Source organism: Pavona decussata, unplaced genomic scaffold, assembly GCF_977016875.1.
Source record: "Pavona decussata unplaced genomic scaffold, jaPavDecu1.1 SCAFFOLD_19, whole genome shotgun sequence".
Taxonomy (NCBI): Eukaryota; Metazoa; Cnidaria; class Anthozoa; order Scleractinia; family Agariciidae; genus Pavona; species Pavona decussata.
In genome coordinates this window covers 1,338,170-1,360,268 of record NW_028145442.1, presented here as the reverse complement: position 1 = coordinate 1,360,268, position 22,099 = coordinate 1,338,170, and the positions used below count along the sequence as shown (strand labels likewise).

The window sequence follows — 22,099 nt, the reverse complement described above, 5'->3', positions numbered from 1 at the left end:
TCAAGGCAAAATGTATTTGAAAACGTCATACACCATCCAGATGTTATTTTTCTGTTTTGACACAAAATTTAATAAAGTACCGTTATTTGTTTTCGTTTCCAAATAAAAAATTGCATTTAATAGATGTGTCACTTGCGTAACTGGTGGATTTTTCGCAATTATAGCGATCAAAGGGAATTTAATTATTTTTTAACAGATTCAGCTGTTAACACCTGTATCTACAGAGGCAAGTAATAAAGCATTTTGAAATATTTTTTTTAAAATCATATTTACTGCGCTGACGCCTGGTTTAGACAGTTTGAGCAAATAGCACGTACGATTAATTGATCATTTTCTATATTTATATATTCTTTATCAATTTTAAGAAAACGCAGTTGAAGAATTAAATGGAAATTGCTCTATATTCTGTAGCAGTAGAAATATCTGTATGCTGTATACAATCATTAAATAGTATGAGGGGAGTGGGGGGGGGGGGGGGGGAACCGTTGACTATCATGAAAACCCTTAACCCTTAACCTTCTTCTTCTTCTTCTTCTTCTTCTTCTTCTTCTTCTTCTTCTTCTTATTATTATTATTATTATTATTAGTAGTAGTAGTAGTAGTAGTAGTAGTAGTAGTAGTAGTAGTAGTAGTAGTAGTAGCAGTAGTAGCAGCAGCAGCAGCAGCAGCAGCAGCAGTAGTAGTAGCAGTAGTAGTAGTAGTAGTAGTAGTAGTAGTAGTAGTAGTAGTAGTAGTAGTAGTAGTAGTAGTAGTAGTAGTAGTAGTAGTAGTAGTAGTAGTATCTTATTATTTTTCTACGACGCAACGATGACAAAAATTATGGACCTGATAACGTTCATCAACCATCTTTTAAATAAGAGCAGAGCACCTCAGACAGCCTTCTGACAGTCAATCAGTAGCCTGCGTGCCAAGTGGTTCTGCGCCGCTGTACATTGAAAGTTGAGGCAGGACTCGCGGCCGAAAGGCAGAGAACGGTTGCTGAAAGACAAAAAGGCCGGAAATGCTTGCTATGCAGACCAGACAATCTGAGGCACAATTGTTGCTTCTTAGTACTTCAGGGTAGCTAAGGATTATTTAGGAAGGAAGCGCCAGAAGAAGAGCAGATTAATTGAAGGAGCAATTTCAACAGAAACGTAAAAAAAAATAAATAAAAAAAATTATCACCTCCTTGTTTATAAATGTTTCTGACCATATATGGACTAGTTCTTGCCTTTTCGTCAAAAAGAATTTGCTAGAAATAATCATGAGTTCGATTCTTTTCATGAATTCACTGAACTGATATTTTACTCTCGTTGTTTAAGAATTATTGTGTAAGTTCATAAGGATATTGTTTCATTTCCCACAGAAAAAGGACAAAATTCCCTGTCATACTTCCTCCCATTTGAGGGACGTGTATAAACTTTAGCTTTTCAATAGGCCATTTCCGAGTTGCTGTGAACCTTACTATGAAAGCGAGGCTAAGTGCAAAACTTTTCATATGAAAATAAATTTTGTTTGCATATGAATGGAAACTACTTTTCATAACAAAAACTTTGCACTTAGCCTCGATTTCATAATGGGTTCAAAGCAACTCGGAAATGGTCTATTTGTTAACTGTTTAACAATTTTTTAAAGTCTTCTTTTAAAAACTGATATTTTATTGTAAAGTAACCGCTTACAAATAAATAATTTAGCGCTCCATAAACATTTTTTTTTTATTAAAATAGCAATTTTACTTTTCCTTTTCCTCAAAGGCCAGGGTTCCAAATGAAGTTACAGTAAAAACCACGAATGTTTGCCGCCACGAACGTTAGAAGCAAAAACTTGATCGTGGACTCTGTAAACTGAAAGATAGACAAAGCCATTTTATTAACTCGAAAAGTGCCATTTTATGAGGATGTTTAGTTTAACTACGATTTGGTTTGAACAGTTGGTAAATTTTAATTACCAGTGAGGTCACGTAGCTTGGTAGTAACTTGTTTTTGAGCCAGGACATTACGGAGTCAAACTGCTGCTTGATATTTGGCTACAATGCATCTGGTTGTCTTGTCTGAGAAGCAAGCTTCTCTGGCCAAGACAACGAACTTTTGGGTGGGGAAAAAGCGAATAATAAATTTCAACGCACAGAAAGGTCGAAACGCTTGGCGCGAGGGTTATTGATAGACTGTCGAAAGCAATGAGCCAATCTGAAGTGCTCTGCTTTTATTCAAAGATAGTTGTAATAAATTATAAATTATCAGGTCCAGAACTTAATTGCCATCGTTACTTCGTTTCACAAGAAAGCGTTGAGTTAAATAGACATCATTTTAGTAATAATCATACAACACATACAGCGCATTTTCTATTTGAATCTTCAACTACGTTTCTAAAAATCGATAAGGAGCTAAGTCTATCAATAAAAAAATAATCAATTAATCGTACGTGCTATTTGCTTAGTCTGGTTAAACCCACGTCAGTGTGATAAACGTGATTAAAATATTTCAAAATGCAGTAATTGCTTGCCTCTGTGTATACAAGTGGTAACAGCTGAATCTGGTAAGAAATAAGTAGAAGCTTTAAATTCCCTTTCAATCTTATAATTTTAAAAGGAAAATTAACGAAAAAAACGTTACATGACGTTTCGACGACTTCATGTCATCATTATCGAATGTGAACGAATTAACATTTGATCTGTTTACAGCTTAACGTTTCAAATCGTCTGAATAGGTCAAGCTCATTGCTTCGTTTTAAACTTCTTATCAAGATCGATTTTTCGTCAATTTTCGTGTTAAATTTTTTTTCCGGTTTTAGGCTGTTTAACTTTTGTAATTTTGCAAGGGTTTTTTTTAAGTAACTCTTCAATTCTGTATGAATTGCCTTTCCGTGATAACATAGTGATTGCAATAACCAGTGTCCACAAGGCTCTTTTTACTGCTGAATCACTTCTCTTTACCTAATTGGAACTAATCACTAGTTTGTCCAACTTGCGAAAGCGCTCCCTGGATCCCCGATCACTTTCGCGTCTACTCTTGCGAACGAAGAAGCCTCAAGTTATTCGAACTGGCGAGTGAAGCCTTTTCATAGGCTATTCTCTGGTTTGTCACTCACTCCGCACTCGTAAGACACTCGCGCTAAAACCGACCGAACAAAAATTGCTCGCAGCCAGCGACTCACTTTTCAATATTGTTGATCAACAAATGTTACGGCTGCTGTTCAGCTATTGTTGTACAATGAAGCGTGCCATATTGAAAGTTGAAACCGGCATGTTGAAATTTGCATGTCGGAAGGGAATAGGGCCCGGATCAGTTCTGTTCAGCAGCGTTCATCAGGATGCACGACAAGAGAAAGCCGACAAGACAAGAGCAAGCTCCCTATTAGATCAACCGGGATAGGATACAGCGCAAGCAGTGAGCGATGCGAGCCGGAGGAGATTGGGACGAGGACGGGAGAAGGCTCCGCCCCAATCCTCTCGCGGTTTTCTTTCCCGGGTGAGACCCTAATTGGAGAGCTTGCTTGTGGGCTAGGGAAGAGAAAAGCAATTAGCATGATGCCAAGAAGTACTCAAGTAGTTAATGTTTGTTTATTTTGTCATGTCACACCCTCCTAAGCATCAGGCAGAAAGAAGAGCTCGCTTTAAACCAAGTCTCCCTGACTTTGATTTTGTTTTCTCTCAGGTTGCAGTTTCGTTTCGTTCATCATCAAGCCGCCCTGATTGTCGCACTATTGTGTCTGTTATCTTCCCTTTTTTATTTTGTGCGTTATTTAACGTACACCGATTTGTCTCTTTCGGGTTGATGCACAAAGGAGGGCGCGGTGGCCCACCACCCAGGCGCGGCTACCAAGGTCCAAGGTATTACTGTGAGAACAACCAAGAGGCCGATTCGGCGGAGGCGGATTTCGAGGGGGGCCCCTCGGGGAGGATTTCGTGGATTTCGCGGTGGACGGATTTGAGGTCACCTTGTATTCTCCCACTTAGATATGATGACATCGTTTTAGTTTTCCAGCTGAAGTTGAGCTAGTGGGAATCAACTGAACATGAACTGCTATTAAAAGAACGTTTGAAGTACGGTTTCTTTTCTTCCGGCACATCGACACATCATTTCAAATGTTTGCATAGAGAATCTAATAATCAAAGCCGAGTTAATTCCTGTTCTCTCAATAGTGAAACTCTAGGAAAATCGCTCACTCATGGCTTCCCGGCAGGTAGGCAGTATTTGAAAACAGGGTCTGGAAGGGGTTCTGCGTGATCCGGGATTTGGCCGAAATTGAGCGCGTGATTCGGGATTACAGATTAAATCCACCCGTGATTCGTGAATCCTATATCGGCTGTGACGCGGGATTTTCTGTATCTGAAGTCCATGATTCGTGATTTCCACCGACAAATTTCCGTGAATTCCGTGAAAATCAAATAACAGAGTTTAAAAGTGTTGACGGGCCTGCACGACTGTTCTGTCGTGAATTGTAATACCGTCGTGAATTGTAATACCTGTCGTAAATTGTAATAACACTTGTCGTGAATTGTAATACCTGTCGTGAATTGTAATAACAGTTGTCGTGAATTGTAATAACGTACCTATCGTGAATTGTAATAACCTGTTGTCGTAATTTGTTATAATCCGAGCTGTCGTGAATTGTAATACCACGTTGTCGTGATTTGTAATAAGTCTTCAGAACAAACAATTACAAAAGAAAATATAAAAAATGACGCAAGAAAAACAACCTTTATTTTGATCCTTCTGTATTTTTTAAAAATTTGAAACACAAAATCCAGCTTACTTTCGTAACATTTGTTTACGCTTTGAAATTGAAGCAAGACAACGTTTTAACTGACCCGAATAGTATAATTTGTCAGGCACCCTTGGTTGGGAAAAAATTATTCCTCTGACCGTATTTCAGCTGCGTGACTTTTCTAAAATACGACAAAAGTACGCTTTTTCATAAAAAAGTATTTTAAAAATATGATTGGTGAATGAATACATTTGGACAAGGAAGTCTCATTCTTTTTAAAATGCTCTGCAAGCGTGTTCAACTTGTCTCAACGTATGAGAGTCACTCACTCGGTTGACACTCGGTTGTAAATAACAGTTCCTTGAAGACTTCTCAGAACAAAATCTTCAAAAACTACTATATTCACACAGAGATTACGCTACAGAGGTTACCCCGATAACCTTAAATATAAAATTCTCTCGGACGGTCAATTAATCAGCGAAAGAATGTCGGCCCTACAAAACAAACAAAAAACGCGCAAAAACATTTTGCCGTTTGTTGCAGAATATTGGCGCCCTTCTGTGCTTTACCTAAAAACCATTCAGATGAGTAAATGGCTCTTGATAGAAAATCAGCCTCTGCTAAGAGAGATCTACAAAGACCCTTCCTACTTTCGTACAAAAAAGGGAGATCTTTGAAAGACGGCGTATTCGTAAGAGCAAATTAGCTTTGAAGGTCATATTCTTCCTATCTCGACCAATAGGAGCCGTGTTTGGCCTGTCATGTTACCATCATTGTATAATTGTTTGTTCTTAAGTCTTATTACAAATCACGACAACGTGGTATTACAATTCACGACAGCTCGGATTATTACAAATTACGACAACAGGTTATTACAATTCACGATAGGTACGTTATTACAATTCACGACAACTGTTATTACAATTCACGACAGGTATTACAATTCACGACAAGTGTTATTACAATTTACGACAGGTATTACAATTCACGACGGTGTTACAATTCACGACAGAACACACGACTCCTGCGACTCCTGCAGTTCGCCAAAAGATTGGTCTTAAAGCCTTTATAGCTTATCTCTGCTTAATGAGACGGTAATCTTGATCATGAAGGGAAAACCCAAATACACCTGTATACTGAATGGAGACTTTCTTAATGATCATTCTGAGCCGTTAGGAGAAGTTTTTCATATGCGATTGGGTATGCTAGCTCTGTGGCATTCGGTCTAGGTTCAGTGGCTCGGATTAACTGCAAGATATCAGACAGCGCTAAATATATGCTATCTATGAAGACATGGGATCCGTGGATTTCTTAACTGACTCGTGATTTCATGTTTATCTGCAGTGAGATTGCAGGCTGTTCGTTTATCACGTATATGAGAGTCTAATAGATCCGAGTCTTTAGGAGACAGCGCTAAATATATGTCATCTATGAAGACATTGGATCCGTGGAATTGTTATTCGTGATTTCATGTTGATGCTCAGTTAACCTGCGGTGAGATTGCAGGGTGTTCGTTTATCACGTATATGATATGATATGATATGAGAGTCTATCAAATCCACGTCTTTACAAAGTTGATCACCACATTTAAACAAGATAGAAACGGTCAGAACTAGGATATATTTAGAAAACATTTTCCCAGAGTACGTGATTCAGGAAATGACGTGAACAAAGTACGTGATTCGGGAATTTACGAAAAATTAGCCCGTGATTCGGGACCCAACCCCCCCCCCCCCCCCCTTCCAGACCCTGCCAAAAGACGTTCAAAATAAATAATCGTGTTTCTCGACCCAACAATGCGTAAGTCCCTTTGTCTTTAAACAACAACAAAGGTCTCATTTTTCGCATTTATACTAAAGGGTGTAACACGGCAAGATTTTAAGCGAAGATAATTGAAAATATGTAAAACTGAACGCTTGGAAATCTCTCGGTTTCATGAATAAAGTCTGGCAGTTACAGTTACTGTGTGACAAGTTATTTTGTTACAAACCCTTACACAGCCCATGATGTTCTATATTTAACTCGTGAATACGTGCATGCGCAATGAACGAGTTATCGTAATGTGGGCTGAATTTCACTCGCTCGCTGGATCAGCTTTTAATTCATATTAATTTCATCGGAATTTAATTCCTCGCGAAGCGAGGGCCGAAGGCCCGAGCGTAGCGAGGTTAATAAATTTGTCGGGCCGAAGGTCGCGCTCGGGAGCTAAGCCGTGCGAATTCGAGCCGAACATATATTTATATATATGTATGTGTGTTTATATATTTCCGTGAAGGTGTCCGCATTGTTGCCTAGCAACAGTGAAAAACAAAGTATGAATGACGTTAGACTGTCTGGCGTGGTCTAGAGCAAAATTTGCATACATAGGGAAAGTTTGCGTGCCGGATCCAATTTCAACTGCAATGTTCATCAATATTCGCTGGATACAGAACTATCTCTCCAGAATCTTTTCCCTTTCTTCCAGAAATCTTTTTTGTGAAAGATTGCATTGAAGAAATTACACGTTTTGTGACCGCTGTAAAAGAATTTTCCGTGGGAAATAAATTCATCGAACACGACAGCGCTTCACGCACGTTGTACATTTCGTCTCGTCAGAAATAGATTTTCAACCGCAATGGCCGCGCTAAAATAATTTTCCGTGGGAAATAAATTCAGCCATCACGACAGCGCTGCACGCCCGTTGTACATTACGGCGCGTCAGAAATAGATTTTCAACCGCAAACTAGCCTGTCGAACTACGAAAAGACCATGCTCATCGAAAAAAAATCCTATGCCCCTTTTAATCTCCTCATTTGATGCTACAATACGAGTAAAGAGGGCTTTCCACCCAGCCCCAGCTACGCGAGGTTTTGCGAGTTACGTATTTCTAGTATATATATATATGTTGATATATGTTTATATCTTTGAAGGTGTCCGCACAATGACGTCAGACTGTCTGGCGTCGTCTGGAGCAAAATTTGCATACATCGAAAAAAATATGCGTGCATGATCAAATTTCAACTGTAATGTTCATCAATATTCACTGGATACAGAACTATCTCTCCAGAATCTTTTCCCTTTCTTTTAGAAATCTTTTTTGTGAAAGATTGCATTAAAGAAATTACACGTTTTGTGGCCGCGGTGAATAATTTTCCGTGGGAAATAAATTCATCGAACACGACAGCGCTGCACGCCCGTTGTACATTACGTCTCGACAGAAATAGATTTTCAACCGCAAACTAGCCCGTGGAACTACGAAAACACTATGCTCATCAAAAACAAATCTTATGCGCCTTTTGATCTCCTCGTTTGATGCTACAATACGAGTAAAGAGGGCTTTCCACCCAGCCCCAGCTTCGCGAGGTTTTGCGAGTCACGTATTTCTAGTTAAAATCATAAATTATTCATGAGTCTACACATAGTGTATGTATTTATCATCAGCCGCCATTACGGGACAAAACACAAGGACGTAAAATCAACTCAACGAATAACATATTCTTAAAAGAAAACAGTAGTAGATGTGTTGTCTGCTTACTCCTTCCATTGACCGAAACTACAGTGAAACTAAGGGACAACTTATTTTGGTGACTGAAAGCGCCGCGTCGATAGGCGCTCAAGGCCAAGTCAACAGGGATTTCACGCAAAATGGAAGCAGAAAACATGATGGAGAAACGTCTGATGGTGTCCCCTGCTCATTCGCGTATTCTGTTTTGGCGGACTGAAGTAATTTGACCGTTAAAATCGTAGCGCCACAGGTTCCAGATAATTCAAAACCCTTTACAACTTATAAATACAAAAGTTATATCTCTCCTTCAGGAGTCGTGGGCAATGTTGTCCAGTTGTGTAGTTCGCTGATTTAGAAGCAAAGGATCCCGGGTTCGATTCCCAAGATAACGGAGAAATTTTTTTGGTGTTTAAAAAAGCCAACCATTCAAAAGGCTCCAAAAAAATTTTCAAAAATCGAAGCTTTCTTAAAAAATACAAAACTATTGAAAGAGCTCAATCTTGCTGAGGGCAACGGCTTAAAATCTACTTCAATTGGCCTAGGATGCGGAATAAAATGCCACTGATGCCCCTTTATGGCTTATATTTCAAGTCCTGGGTCAATCAAACACAATACAAACAATGTTTTATACCTTAACACTATTTACTTCTGTATTCATTCCAGTCACATAAACCTTGCCTTGTGTTCCCTGGCCAGTTTTCTTGTTATCTGGTTCGCAGATTAAAATATTGTAAGCAATTTTCACAACTGATTGGTCTCCTAACAGGACCTTACTTTGTTAGCGTAGCTTATGCTATGTTACGTGAATATTTTCCGGTTGAAAAACCAGCACAGCTTTAAACTAAACAAAAACACCCTTACATCCTTACAGGTTCTTAAAGGGGCTATGTCACCCTAGGCGCATGCGCGCGTTGATGTGAAGCACTTTGAAATCGTTGGCCCAACTTTTTCAAATACCGTCGGAGAGTTCAGGAAGCTGTTTTTATCTATTTGAATCGTGCTTATCTTTAGTATTTACAGAAGCTGTTTGTAGGGATAGTTTGGAAAGCTTTTGCAATGGTGGAAAAGAAAAAAATCACGCGACGAGTTGTATGCAAATTAGTCTCAACCGGGCTGACATAGTCCTTTTAATCCCCGGCTCTGACAAAACCGTTTTATAACTGTTTAAAAAAGGAAGTACACCACAAAGACTCTTAGAAGTCCTTTGGACGAATCTTCATTTCGGACCTTTTGACGGAGTAGTGGGCTCCTTTCCAGTGGTACCAGACCATTCCCGAAGAACTGATTTGGCCGTTTAGGTACAGACCATTCAGATTGGAGTAGTGGCAATACTTGTACCACCAGCCGCCCTTGTTCTGCAAAGCACAGTTGCCAGCCCATTGGTCATTATCGCGATCTTTAGTGGTAAATGCTTGGGCGCCATGATAACCAAGCGAGTCTCCAGCGGTGCCTGAACAAATGAAATAAAATATAATGTAATCAAAACTACCGCGAAAACAACCTTTTTATGGAGGGCGCCCACTTAACAGCAGCGCGAAATTAGCTACTGACATTTACTCGAGTATAGCAACAAACACATACGTAAATTTTGCATGCGGACATAAAGACTACAGAAATGTATTATTTTTGTGCAGAAAACTTTGATTACTTTTAAGTACGTTAAAGCTATATTAGTAAAGTGTGATAGCAACTTAAATTTTTTAAATTAAACCAATTTGAACTGGCCAACCTTTTTCCGTTCAACAGAGCCGGAATGTTTTGCTGTTGCTGATTCTAAAGTAATAGTCTCAAATAAAGGAAGGCTACCTGAATAACTTCCCAAACTCACCTGATATTTCACCCTTTCACTTGCCACAGTAAATGAGCTGTATTCTGCAAACACAGTGCTTCCATGAAGATCTTCCAGATCAACGCGCAGCTTGTTTCTGCTGCTTACGGTCAGGCGGTTAATCTTGTCCAGTCCGAGCCAAAACTCGTTGTTCAGATTACCGAAGCCCCGCTTGTAGTCATCCCAAGCGCGAAAGAATTCAACAGAGCCGTCCCGTCTCTTTTGAAACACCGTCCAACCTCCACCGGCTGTTGCCTGATCACAGAACACTTCAAATTCACCCAAACCATCAGGATCGATTTTGTACACTCCACTGATCTTATCACCGGACTTAAAAACGTCGGCGCAATTCTTGCGAACTGAAAGGCAATCAATCAATCAATCAATCAATCAATCAATCAATCAATCAATCAATCAATCAATCAATCAATCAATCAGCTGTTTTCCTTGTCTTACTACCACAACGGTAAACTGTTAGTTATCAGGCAGCCAGTTTGCTCCTACTAATGTCGAAGTTCGATACATTAGAAGTTTTTCTAAGGTGTTGAGCAGGGCGGAAAGATAATGGAACATCGATCCGCCCTGGTGTGGAGCGCGCACAAGAGCAAATAAGAGCACGGAGCGCGAGGGCTTCGTCTTATTGCGCGCGCGCGACTCGCGGAGTTGTAAAATAGGAGGCAGCAACCAATCTATATTTCTGCTAAATATTGAAACAATGGAAAACGATATCTACAATTGGAGATTGGATTGACAATAACATAAGACGAGAGGAGAAATTTGTTCTGTAATGTTCGGGTGGCTTAGCATTTCATACAAATAAAGAAAACGCAGTAGCGCAAGAAACACTAGAAAACACTAGCGTAGGCCGTGTCTTCAAGATGGTTTCGAGGCACGAAAGCTGCGGGTGTGGTGACCGGGATTACAACTGAGATAAGGACGTTTGGTTACCGTTGATTTGAACATAACGGCGAGCCTGGGGTGGAACGACGCCAATATTTTCCCCAAGGAAAGGAAATTTAGCAGTGCAATCGTATGGAAATACTGGTAAATGACCCAGGAATTAACCGTGCGGTATTTTACGCCAATATAGTTCACTAAAATTGTGGGATCACGATAAAAAAAAACAATTAGAAAACAAAAAGGAAGAAGAAGAAGAAGAAGAAGAAGAAGAAGAAGAAAAAAAAAAAAAAAAGAAAAGAAAAGAAAAGAGAAGCGGAAGAGCATTTCAAACCTCTTCCTGTTGGTCTGGCGCTAGTCTTGTTTCCTTTCAGTTCCCTGATTTCTTCCAGTATTTCGGCCAGCTGTTGCTTGATTTCCTTGCAATGTGCCCCAGCGTAAAAATTGTTATAGTTGTTCACATTACACTGTGAAGCTTTCTTCGCCTCGTCACCCTTTGTAGGACTCACCAACGACGGGTTTCCAAGTGCCCCTACGAAGAAGGCGATCAAAATAGCTTTGAACAAATACTTAATCATTTACTGATGTATGGTGGCCGACAACTGCCATTCGTCAAAACGACATTAACTTGTTAACTTTAGATTCATTTTAGTTTATTTCCAAAACAAAACAAAACAAAACATTTTTATTATGAATTGAAAATAAAATTAAAGTGAAATAAAAGCAAAAGCAAAACTAATTTGTTCATGGCCGGAAACTGCCATTCAAAAAAAAAAAAAAAAAATGGGCTCGTAAGCCGAAAGGGACTGTAACGCAGTGACGGGAAATATGGCGGCATATTTTCGAAATGGTGGTTGGAAAGAAGACGTCGTTCTTAAAGAAGAAATGGCTAAATACATAAAACGGGGTCTTCAACGGAGAGAAATGGAATTTTGCCCAATATGCATGCAGCCTTCGCACTATCGACAGACGCCTTCGTCACTTTGACATCCATTACCATGAAAAAAATGTCGGTGGTTTCTTTGCAAGCAGGCATGTATTGTTGCCATCGCACCAGTTTCCTTTCCTCTGTCCAACCTCATCATTGAAGGCATAATTCTAGCCTCATATAAATACTCCAAGTACCAACGGCTAATTACCTTGAGGTCGATGTTAGTGACCCAGACCCGCACCCAGAACAGCTTTCTACAAGCACTATCGATGCAGCCATAAACTGCTAATGGGAAAGTGCTGTTTTGGTACCCCATTTGTTTATCATGGCTATCAAATGAATGAACCCAGTAAGGGCCTTTTGTTGTAAAACTTCCCTTGGGATTTGTTTTCTTTTTGCCAACTGGTCCACGGGCTTTCAGACCCTTCGGGTCGACGTCATACATTGCTGCATGAACTAAATCTCGTGGAACATTGAGATCGCGAACTTGTCGGACTTTTCGATGCATTGCTCCGTATCCTAACAGTCTTCCTGTTCCGTCAAGCTTCTTTTTTACAACATCTTTCACTTCCTGCACCGACGCATTTTTTTCACGGAAATGGCTGTTTAAGTGACGAAGGCTTCTGTCGATAGTGCGAAGGCTCCATGTATATTGGACAAAATTCCTTTTCAAAAAATCTAACATTTCTCTCCTTTGAAGACCTTGTTACGTATTTGGCCATTTCTTTTTTAAGAACGACGTGTATTTCGAAAATATGCCGCCATATTTCTCGTCACTGCGTTCCAGTGCCTTTCGGCTTGGCAGTTCCCGGCCATGAACATATTGATTTTACTTTATCTGTTTTGAATGGCAGTTCCCGGCCGTGAACAAATTACTATTGCTTTGGCCTTTATTTTCAATTCATAATAAAAAATGTTTTGTTTTGTTTTAAAAATAAAAATTAAATGAATATAAAATGAACAAGTTTATGTCGTTTTGACGAATGGCAGTTGTCGGCCACCATACTCGTCGAATGTTCTAATCTCCGATTAATAGTGATATAAACATGTGATAAGAAGTGCCACTCTGTAAACGGTGGATATGTTGGAAATTTCAACGATACGTTACTTTCTGTTTATCAAAAATGTCACACTTATGGTACATACATAAAATTCCACTGACAGAATCACTTACGTTCCTTGCGACGTTCTGCTTCTGATGACTTTACGACCATGCATATCAGCAGAGCAGTTATAACGAAAATAGACAATGTCTTCATGGTCAGTTATACAAATAGTAGGCCTAAACAAGAGAAAATAGAAATCCAAGCAAACCCACTTTTTAATGAACGAACGAATAAATGAATGCATATGTATGAATGAATGAATGAATGAATGAATGAATGAATGAATGAATGAACGAATGAGTGCATGAATGTATGAATGAATGAATGAATGAATGAATGAATGAATGAATGAATGAATGAATGAATGAATGAATGTATGGGTGTATGTATGTATGTACGTATGTATGTATGTACGTACGTACGTACGTACGTACGTATGTATGTATGTATGTATGTATGTATGCATGTATGCATGTATGTATGTATGAATGTATGAATGTATGAATGTATGAATGTATGAATGTATGAATGTATGAATGAATGAATGAATGAATGAATGAATGAATGAATGAACGAATGAGTGTATGAATGTATGAATGAATGAATGAATGAATGAATGAATGAATGAATGAATGTATGGGTGTATGTATGTATGTACGTATGTATGTACGTACGTACGTACGTACGTACGTACGTACGTATGTATGTATGTATGTATGTATGTATGTATGTATGTATGTATGTATGTATGTATGAATGTATGAATGTATGAATGAATGAATGAATGAATGAATGAATGAATGAATGAATGAATGAATGAATGAATGAATGAATGAAGATAATTTACCACCAATTTACCACCATTGCTCGTAGACCCAGATTTAAAAAAAAATTGTTCTTTGATGAGCTTCTATTTTAAAAAAAATGCAGGTAAACAGCAAGTCTGTTTGAGGGGGTGGGAGTTTAGCGAGTTACGACTTGTCGTCAAGAAGGAACATGTTGTTGTTAAGGTAAAGTAAAGTAAAGTAAAAACTTTATTTACCCTGCAAAAATGAATCAGCTATAAACTAAGTATTGCTGGTATAGCAACGGTTCAGTGGTGTATGTTCTAAGTTGGTAAACCGGCCTTTCAGAGTAATTTCGTAAATAAAAGTCCATACTGAAGATATTGCATTTAGCGAAGTCCCAATTGATTCGGTGTTTCAGTGGTAATATCACCAATTCTACAATCTCGTTTGTTCAGTCCCAGTTAGCCGTAAAACGGCCTTTCTGTAAAATTCCCTGGCAACAAGAGCTCGGTTAAACCAGAGTTATTCCCTGGTTCAAGTCTGGTTCAAAAACCGAGGTATCCTGGTTCTTGAACCAGACTTACCAGGTTTGAACCCTATCTGCAAAAAGTCTGGTTAACCCTGGTATTCCAGGTAAGTCTGGTAGCCCTGGTCTTGCAAATAACCATGGTCACCAGAGTATAACTAGGCTCTAAGACTTCTTGGTCAACCATGGTAACCGTGGTAACTCTGGTAAGTCCGGTAGCCCAGGTTTCGTAAATAACCATGGTTACCAGGGTTTAAACAAACTCTATAACTGTCTTTAAGAAGCAGACTTCCCAGCCTTGAATCCTATGTGCAAAAAGCTTGGTTAACCCTGAGGCACCTCCTCCCATACTGAAACTCAAGCCACCATACAGTTTCGGCGTTCCCACCCATCTCCAATCAATGCGGGTCTAACACTTACTTGACATCACGTGTGCTTCAGTGATCACATGACAAAGTTTGTAGGACCAATAAGACATTGTAATAAGGATGCCGATAACAAACTGAACAAACTGATTGCTAATACAAATAGGGCCAAATAATAAGTCAGGTCAAACCTCAGTATGCCTGAGAAATTGGTTTTAATTTTCATTTTAGTTCTCTATCTAAAACGGAAAATAAAAACAACGGAAATAGATATTGGGTTTGTTTGTTTAAGTTTAAATATAAAACTAGATGCTAGAAAACTGAATTTGGCTTTCGTTATGCCGTTTTATTGTACATAGAAGGAAGAAGGCAGTATGTTTTCGGCTAAAATTTGCATGCAAATGAAAAAAATTTAAAAAATCTTTATTTTACTGTTTTCTTTTCCGTACAAGATGAAAGGAAACTTGTTTGTCAAACGAAACAGGGATCCAACACATCTTCATAAAAATTTTCATTCTTCTGCTTTTTAAGTAAGAGATTAATACCGACGTTCGAGGTATTTATCTGACTTATTTCATGAAATTATTCATGAAGGCGATCCTTTGTTCAAGGGGACAAACGCCGGCTAATTAGTACCGTCACACTTAGGTGAGAAACGGAGAACAATAGAAGCAACCTGATGTGTGCGTTTCTCGCAGTACTGCTAATGTAAATGAGGGATTTATCTGTATAAATCCCTCGTTTCAGTTAGTTTAATATTCATGAAGTATGTAAGTTAAATAAAGGATGTTGAATAACAAAAGAAAATGTGTGATTCATGAAATAACACAAGTTACAGAAATGAAATAATCTGAATACGCAAGAAAGATGCTCGGTTTTTTGCTTGGTTTATTTTTCATTTTTCTACTTTTTCTCCTTTTTGAGTGACAAAGTACGATAAAAAATTGATATCTCTTACATATCTGTAACAATTTTCTGTGTACTCTTTTTTCGGCTTTTTCAACTACGCACTGAAAACAAATACAAAATTGGAATCTACTACGTGTAATTAATTTTCTGCCTTTTTATATGCTTCTACTTCTTTAAATAAACTAAAATAAATGGATACAAAAAACACGTGATAAATCTGTAAAATAAAAATATGGACAAGCTGGATGGGGAATAGGGATGAGATGAAAGATGATGAAAACTTTGGTTCAAAACGGTTGATTTGACAACGGAAATCAAAGGATCCTTTTTAGCGGATTTATCAAAACTAACAATTGTAAACAACAATCGCTTCACCGTTAAACGACGTTTGAAACACATCTATATATCCGCTTTCTTTCTTTCTTTATTCTCGTCATTAAGCACGCTTGTTATCACATTGTACCTAGGTTAGGTTTAAAACAAAGCATCTTTTGGGTGAAAGAAGTTTTCGAATTCTTGTTCTCAAATCAAATTATCAAATTAAGTGAAAATCGTTACTGTATTGAGTAAAACGGAAAACCACTGAAAAGTGACCATAAATTACGCTAAAGAGTCAAGGACAGTTTAGAAACAGATTGAGGAAGGAATTACAAATAGCGAACCCTGGCTGGCAGATTTTCGTGACGTCGGCTTTCCTACCCAATATAATCCCCTACAACTTATAAGTGGATTAAAAATGTTTCGTAACTTTCTAAATCCGGTAAAAAAACTGTACCGTCTGTTGGCTTTAGTGCAGCACATTTTAAAACAAATCTGTTCTCGCAACACATTATCCTATTGTTTGTGAAGCCTTTTTCCTTGCTAAATTATTATTTTTTAAGTTATTGAACTTGCGGTATATTAAATTTACGATAAAAACTGTATCACTTAGTACAATCTCTCAAATGACTGAATTGGGCAAATTAAGCACAAGACAAAAACATCACTTCATTCAATGGAATTTTGTGCACGACCTACTGTAGGTGCAAATTATAAATCTGAAAAAGTTTCTCTGGGTAACTTTACATTAGTTATTAAGTTGCCTTGCTGTTATAATAACTTACCAAATCAATGGGCCTTGAAGCAGGCAGCCTTGTTGGTTTCCAGACGAAAGTGAGAAATTTCCTCAGACTAAGCCTTCTTTCAAGGTAAAATGTATTTGAAAACGTCATACACCATCCAGATGTTATTTTTCTTTTTTGACACAAAATTTAATAAAGCACCGTTTTTTGTTTTCGTTTCCAAATAAAAAATTGCATTTAATTGATGTGTCACTTGCGTAACTGGTGCAATTTTCGCAATGAAAGCGATGAAAGGGAATTTAATTATTTTTTTAACAGATTCAGCTGTTAATACCTGTATACACAGAGGCAAGTAATTACAGCATTTTGAAATATTTTTTAAAATCATATTTACTGCGCTGACGTTGGTTTAGACAGGTTGAATAAATAGCACGTACGATTAATTGATTAATTTTTATATTTATAGATTCCTTATCAATCTTAAGAGAACGCAGTTGAAGATTTGCACTATATGTGTTATATTATTATTATTATTATTATTATTATTATTATTATTATTATTATTATTATTAGCAGTAGTAGTAGTATCTGATTGTATTTTCTACGCCGCAACGATGACAAGAATTATCGACCTGATAACTTTTGTCAACCATCTTTTAAATAAAAGCAAAGCACTTCAGATTGGCTCACTGTTTTCAGCCAATCATTCAGTAGCCTGCGTAGCGGGCCGGTTGTGAACGTTGAAAGTTGCCGGGACAGGACCTGCGGCCAAAAAGCAGAGAACGATTACTGAGAAAAAAAAAGACCGGAAATGTGCAGGAGAGACAATGTGAGGCACAATTGTCGCTTTTTAGTACTTTAGGGTAGCTGTTTCTTGCGATCATGAAAACAGCTAGCGCGATACCGAGCACGTATACATGGGTAACAATGTGTATGTATCGTGGTTTGAAATCATGTAATTTGCCTTTTAAAGATAGTTTTTCAATTTGTCAACTTTTTTTTACAATTTCTTTTAATTCTTCCTTCTAAAACTGATATTTTTATTGTAGAGCAACACATACAATCAGTTAGGGCTCCATAAAAATTTTTGTTATTAAAATAAAAATTTTAGTGTTTCTTCTCGTCGTGGGACTGGGTTCAAAATGAAGTTACAATAAACACCACGAATGTTTTCACTAACTTTCAAAGCAACAACTGGATCCGAGGCACTGTAAACTAAAAGATAGACAAAGCTATATTTTTGAACGCAACTGTGCGGAATTGAATCGAAAAGTGCCATTTTATGAGGATGTTTAGTTTAACTTGGTTTGAACAGTTGGTAAATTTTAATTACCAGTCAAGTCACGTAGCTTGGTAGTAACTTGTTTTTGATTCAGGACATCACGGAGTCAAACTGCTGTGAGATTCTTATAATTAGTTACCATGACGAGTTTTAAGAAAGAAAGAAAGAATCGACATGTCATGAGAAACAAACTTTTGTGTGGGAAAAATGCGAATATATAATAAATTTTAACGCACAGAAACGTAGAAACTCAGTCTTGGCACGAGGGCTACTGATTGACTGTCGAAAGCATTGAGCCAATCTGAAGTGCTTCGCTTTTGTTTAAAGACTGAAAATACATTATCAGGCCAAGAACTTAATTGCTATCGTTACGGCGTTTCTCAAGAAAGTGACGAGTTTAATTTAATAGACATCATAATATTAGAATTAATATACAACACATATATCGCATTTTCTATTTGAATCTTTAACTACGCTTTATAAAAATTGATAAGGAATCTATAAATATAAAAATTAATCAATTAATCGAACGTGCTATTTGCTTAGTCTGGTTAAACCCACGTCCGTGTTGTAAAATTGATTAAAATATTTAAAATGCTGTAATTACTTGCCTTTGTGTATACAAGTGTTAACAGGTGAATCAGCTAAGAAATAGAATCTTTAAATTTCCTTTCAATCTTATAATTGCGACAAATTGCACCTGTTGCACAAGTGAGCAGTAGAATTTAGTAGTAAAACTTTATTTCAACACGGTATTCCATTCAGATGCAAAATTTTACAGTTATGTTTTAAAATGGATAAGAACTCTAACTATATACCAACTAACATGCTGACCGCTTGCGTTACAAGGATGCCGTGTATAAAAGCTGAGAATTACAAAACGAGTTCGCTTTGGAAAGTGTGGTTTTTAAAATTATTTTACATTTTAAAATCATGTAGAGATTTTGTTTGTTTTAACTTTTTTGGTAAGCTGTTAATAACATAGCCCCGCTACAGCTAAAACTTCGTTTGCAATAATTAGTACGTGGCTGTGGTATAGCCAGATAGCATCCAGCATTTCTAAGACTAAGGCCCGGTTCATACGTCGAACTTTACATGAGCCGAACCTAATCATTTGGTTCGGCGCATGTAAAGATCGACGTATGAATCAGTTAGGATCGACAGATTTGTATTTGGGTCGACCCGCCGTTCTATTCGACGGCGCCAGTCGAATAGAACGGCAAAAGTTCGACTTCGATTCAGACGTCGAACTTTTCATGTGCCGCACCAAATGCATACGTTACGTATAAATTTTATAAATTATATCTATCCCAGAGGTCTGTGCATTCCATCGACTTGGCATGCGCAAAGGAATTCATTCTGAACAAGATGGCGGGAAAAGAGGAATGTGCTTGTTCTTCTTGTTTCGAAACAACTGAATATACTTGTCTGAGATGCCAAAGATTTAAAAAAAAGAATCTATTCTTGATGTGCACATGCACTTCAAACCGACAGAAACTTTCAATACAGGCTATATCAAAGGCGAAACCTCAAGACTTGTCAGAAAAAAATCTTCAAAAACAACATTTGAAGAAAACATCACTCTATTCAAACAGAGATTACCTATCAGAGATTACCCCGATAACCTTATAGATAAAACTCTTTCAGAAGTAAACCTCCGCGAAAGAATGTCGGCACTGCAAAACAAACTAAAAACCCGCAAAAACATTTTGAGGTTTGTTATGGAATATCGCCCTTCTGTGTCTAACCCAAAACAATTCAGATGAGTAAATACAGGAGCCATAATCAGGGATGGAGACCGTAAGCGTGGGGTCCACGCGTCCCCTTGTGTTGTACCAAAAACATCTAGCTTTAGAAAAAATTGCCCAATTGCCCCCCCCTCCCCCTTCACGTCATAAACCCGCGTGTATACACGCAAATATGCGTGGGGCTACTACCTTATATGTGACACGGAAAGCAGCTGAGAAAAAATTCCCTAAAGATAAAAAAGTCCTTACGCGTCTGAGTACATGTCCGTAGAGTGTAAGCTTTTTTCATTCATTCAACAGTAGCAACGCACGCAGCGCCACCGTCTTGGCGCCTTTTTGACTTTACTGTGAGAGTCATGTGATCAATAAGCCGCTTATTCCAACTTTTCCCGTCTTCTTTCAATTGCTACCTTTTCTTTGTGAGGGTCTAATTCCTTAAATGTGAGTACTGAGGAGATATTCCCTGGCAGAATTTTAAAATTTGGGCGCCATTTTGAACGGGTAGAAAAAAATTTCCATTTCTCCGCGCGCGATCCTGGCTGTTTACACGCGTACGCGCACGCGCGTATGGCGCAATTTTTTTCTAAAAATATATTTTTTGATACAACACATGGGGACAAGCCCACAAGTCAAAATGGCATCTCGTAACGGTCTCCATCCCTGATTATGGCTCCTGGTAAATGACACTTGATAGAAAATCAGCCTCTCTACAAAGATCCTTCCTTACTTTCGTACAGAAAAGGGAGATCTTTAAAGACGTACTCGTAAGAGCAAATTAGCTTTGAAGGTCATATTCTTCCTATCTCGACCTGTAGGAGCCGTGTTTGGCCTGTCTTTATTATTTTATCAAGCAAGCTCTTCCATGTCAGAATTCATCTTTCCCGCCATTTTAAATCTTGTTGAGTACAAACAACAGCCGCTGACCACGAAAATCTACTTTCTCACTTTAGCTTTAATTAAGTTCGACTTCAGTTAGGTTCGACGTCTGAATCAACTGCCGAACTTAATTATTTGGGTCGACCTTAATAGGTATTAGGTTCGGCTCATGTAAAGTTCGACGTATGAACCGGGCCTAAAAGAAAAAATCTCATGACACAGAATAAACCGAATACTTAAATAATCAATGGTCTGGTTGTTTAGAGCGTTGTACATCATAATCCCTTTTACTAAGGGCAGTTGATGATTGAGTTTACTCAAATGTAAATCACGAAAAAGTTCGTGAACCATTTTCACTGTCATTACAACCACTCACTACCTTTGCTGAAAGTCAAAGACAGAGAAAGGAAAGATAGGAAGCGTCGCTGAATGGGAGGTGGGTGGGTAAAATATCATTCTGAAATCCCAGAACGGCGTAACTTGGCGAGAAGGACCAAAGAGCAGGAACAGATTGCTTAAATAGGCAGATGAAGTCCCACGAGACACGGGTGGCATTGACTAAAACACCGAGGCGTTGCAAACATGCCAGCGCTGCGTGCAGGCTAGTTTCGTGGTTATTTAGACAGTGAGAATAGTGAAATACGAAGTCTCCAAATTAATAAATAAATGTGACGGAGATTAACAGCCAAGAAACTTGAACATCACTTTAACTGAGATTGCGAGCACCAGATGTACCCTGAGGCAAAAAATTACTAGATCTCGCGAAGTGACCTCGTCTCTAACAAGTAAAACATACTTTCCTTCGCTACAGCGACCTCTTCATCGTTACGAGCCAACTTAATAACGATTGCTGAAACGCAGATTTGAGTAGTAGGGGCCGTACCTGGCGAAGGATGACGCAATATCTGCAAGCTCGTTGATCTCCCCTGTCCGACGTCAACTTCATGTTTGATATATAGCTGCAAACGCTAAGACTAACGCTTGACACACGAGCAACTTCCAAACAAGACAAACAAGCAAGACAAATTAAACTCCCACGCTCGACACACGAGCAAAAAATTCTAAACCCGACATGCGAGCAAAGACTAACGCTCGCGACACATGAGTAACCTAGTCTTACGCCCGACACACGAGCAGCTGAACTGAAGGCCAAACGACGAAACTCTCTCTCGGGTCGAAAACTAAAACAAATGAAAGAAAAGAATAAGGAAAACGAGGAAAAACTCATATACAATATAAAATAACAAAAAACCTGAACGAAGCTAAATAACAAACAAAAATACATAACATAAACTAGTAAATGAGCGAAAGGAAAAACGGGACTAGCCGCTGGGGAAGCCCGCGCAATTATAAGAACGGAAGGGCGGAGATAACTGGCGAGTAGCGAACTAAACAAACCACGAGGAAAGATATAGAAAAACAGCGATATAAATACAAAAAGGTGACGAAAGCTAAAGAAAATTCCAAATCCGCTTCACCCGAGATTTAGAACGAAAAACTAAGTGGCCTTCCGCCATTTTGAATTTCGTAACACGAAAGCGAGGCTTCGTTTCTACTTCAGATTCTTCTGATTCCAATTCCGCTTTCGACGCTTCTGCCAGTAGAGTGAACC

At 38.4% G+C, this 22,099-nt stretch overlaps 1 protein-coding gene across 2 annotated transcripts; it reads right to left on the bottom strand.

The window, feature by feature from the left end:
• Positions 1-9,180: 9,180 nt before the first annotated feature.
• LOC146486954 (microfibril-associated glycoprotein 4-like) lies at positions 9,181-16,852 on the bottom strand. Of its 2 annotated transcripts, none has more exons than XM_085091057.1 (5): positions 16,624-16,852; positions 13,001-13,108; positions 11,230-11,427; positions 9,977-10,357; positions 9,181-9,620 (listed from the first exon to the last, which is right to left on the bottom strand). In XM_085091057.1, exons 2-5 carry the CDS (start codon positions 13,083-13,085, stop codon positions 9,364-9,366), a joined length of 921 nt encoding a protein of 306 aa, XP_084947183.1. In that variant the 5' UTR covers positions 13,086-13,108; positions 16,624-16,852; the 3' UTR covers positions 9,181-9,363. The 2 variants fall into 2 exon arrangements, with proteins under 2 accessions (XP_084947183.1, XP_084947190.1); XM_085091064.1 differs by having other exon boundaries at positions 11,230-11,522; positions 16,624-16,848.
• Positions 16,853-22,099: the final 5,247 nt, after the last annotated feature.

Bases quoted from the DNA above. Each gene is read 5' to 3' on its own strand.
- LOC146486954 (XM_085091057.1), bottom strand. From the start codon at position 13,085: ATGAAGACATTGTCTATTTTCGTTATAACTGCTCTGCTGATATGCATG. The intron at 10,358-11,229 runs GTTTGAAATGCT...ATTGCCTTTCAG, and splicing joins CGCCAGACCAACAGGAAGAG to TTCGCAAGAATTGCGCCGAC. The intron at 9,621-9,976 runs GTAGCCTTCCTT...TCATTTGTTCAG, and splicing joins GAGTTTGGGAAGTTATTCAG to GCACCGCTGGAGACTCGCTT.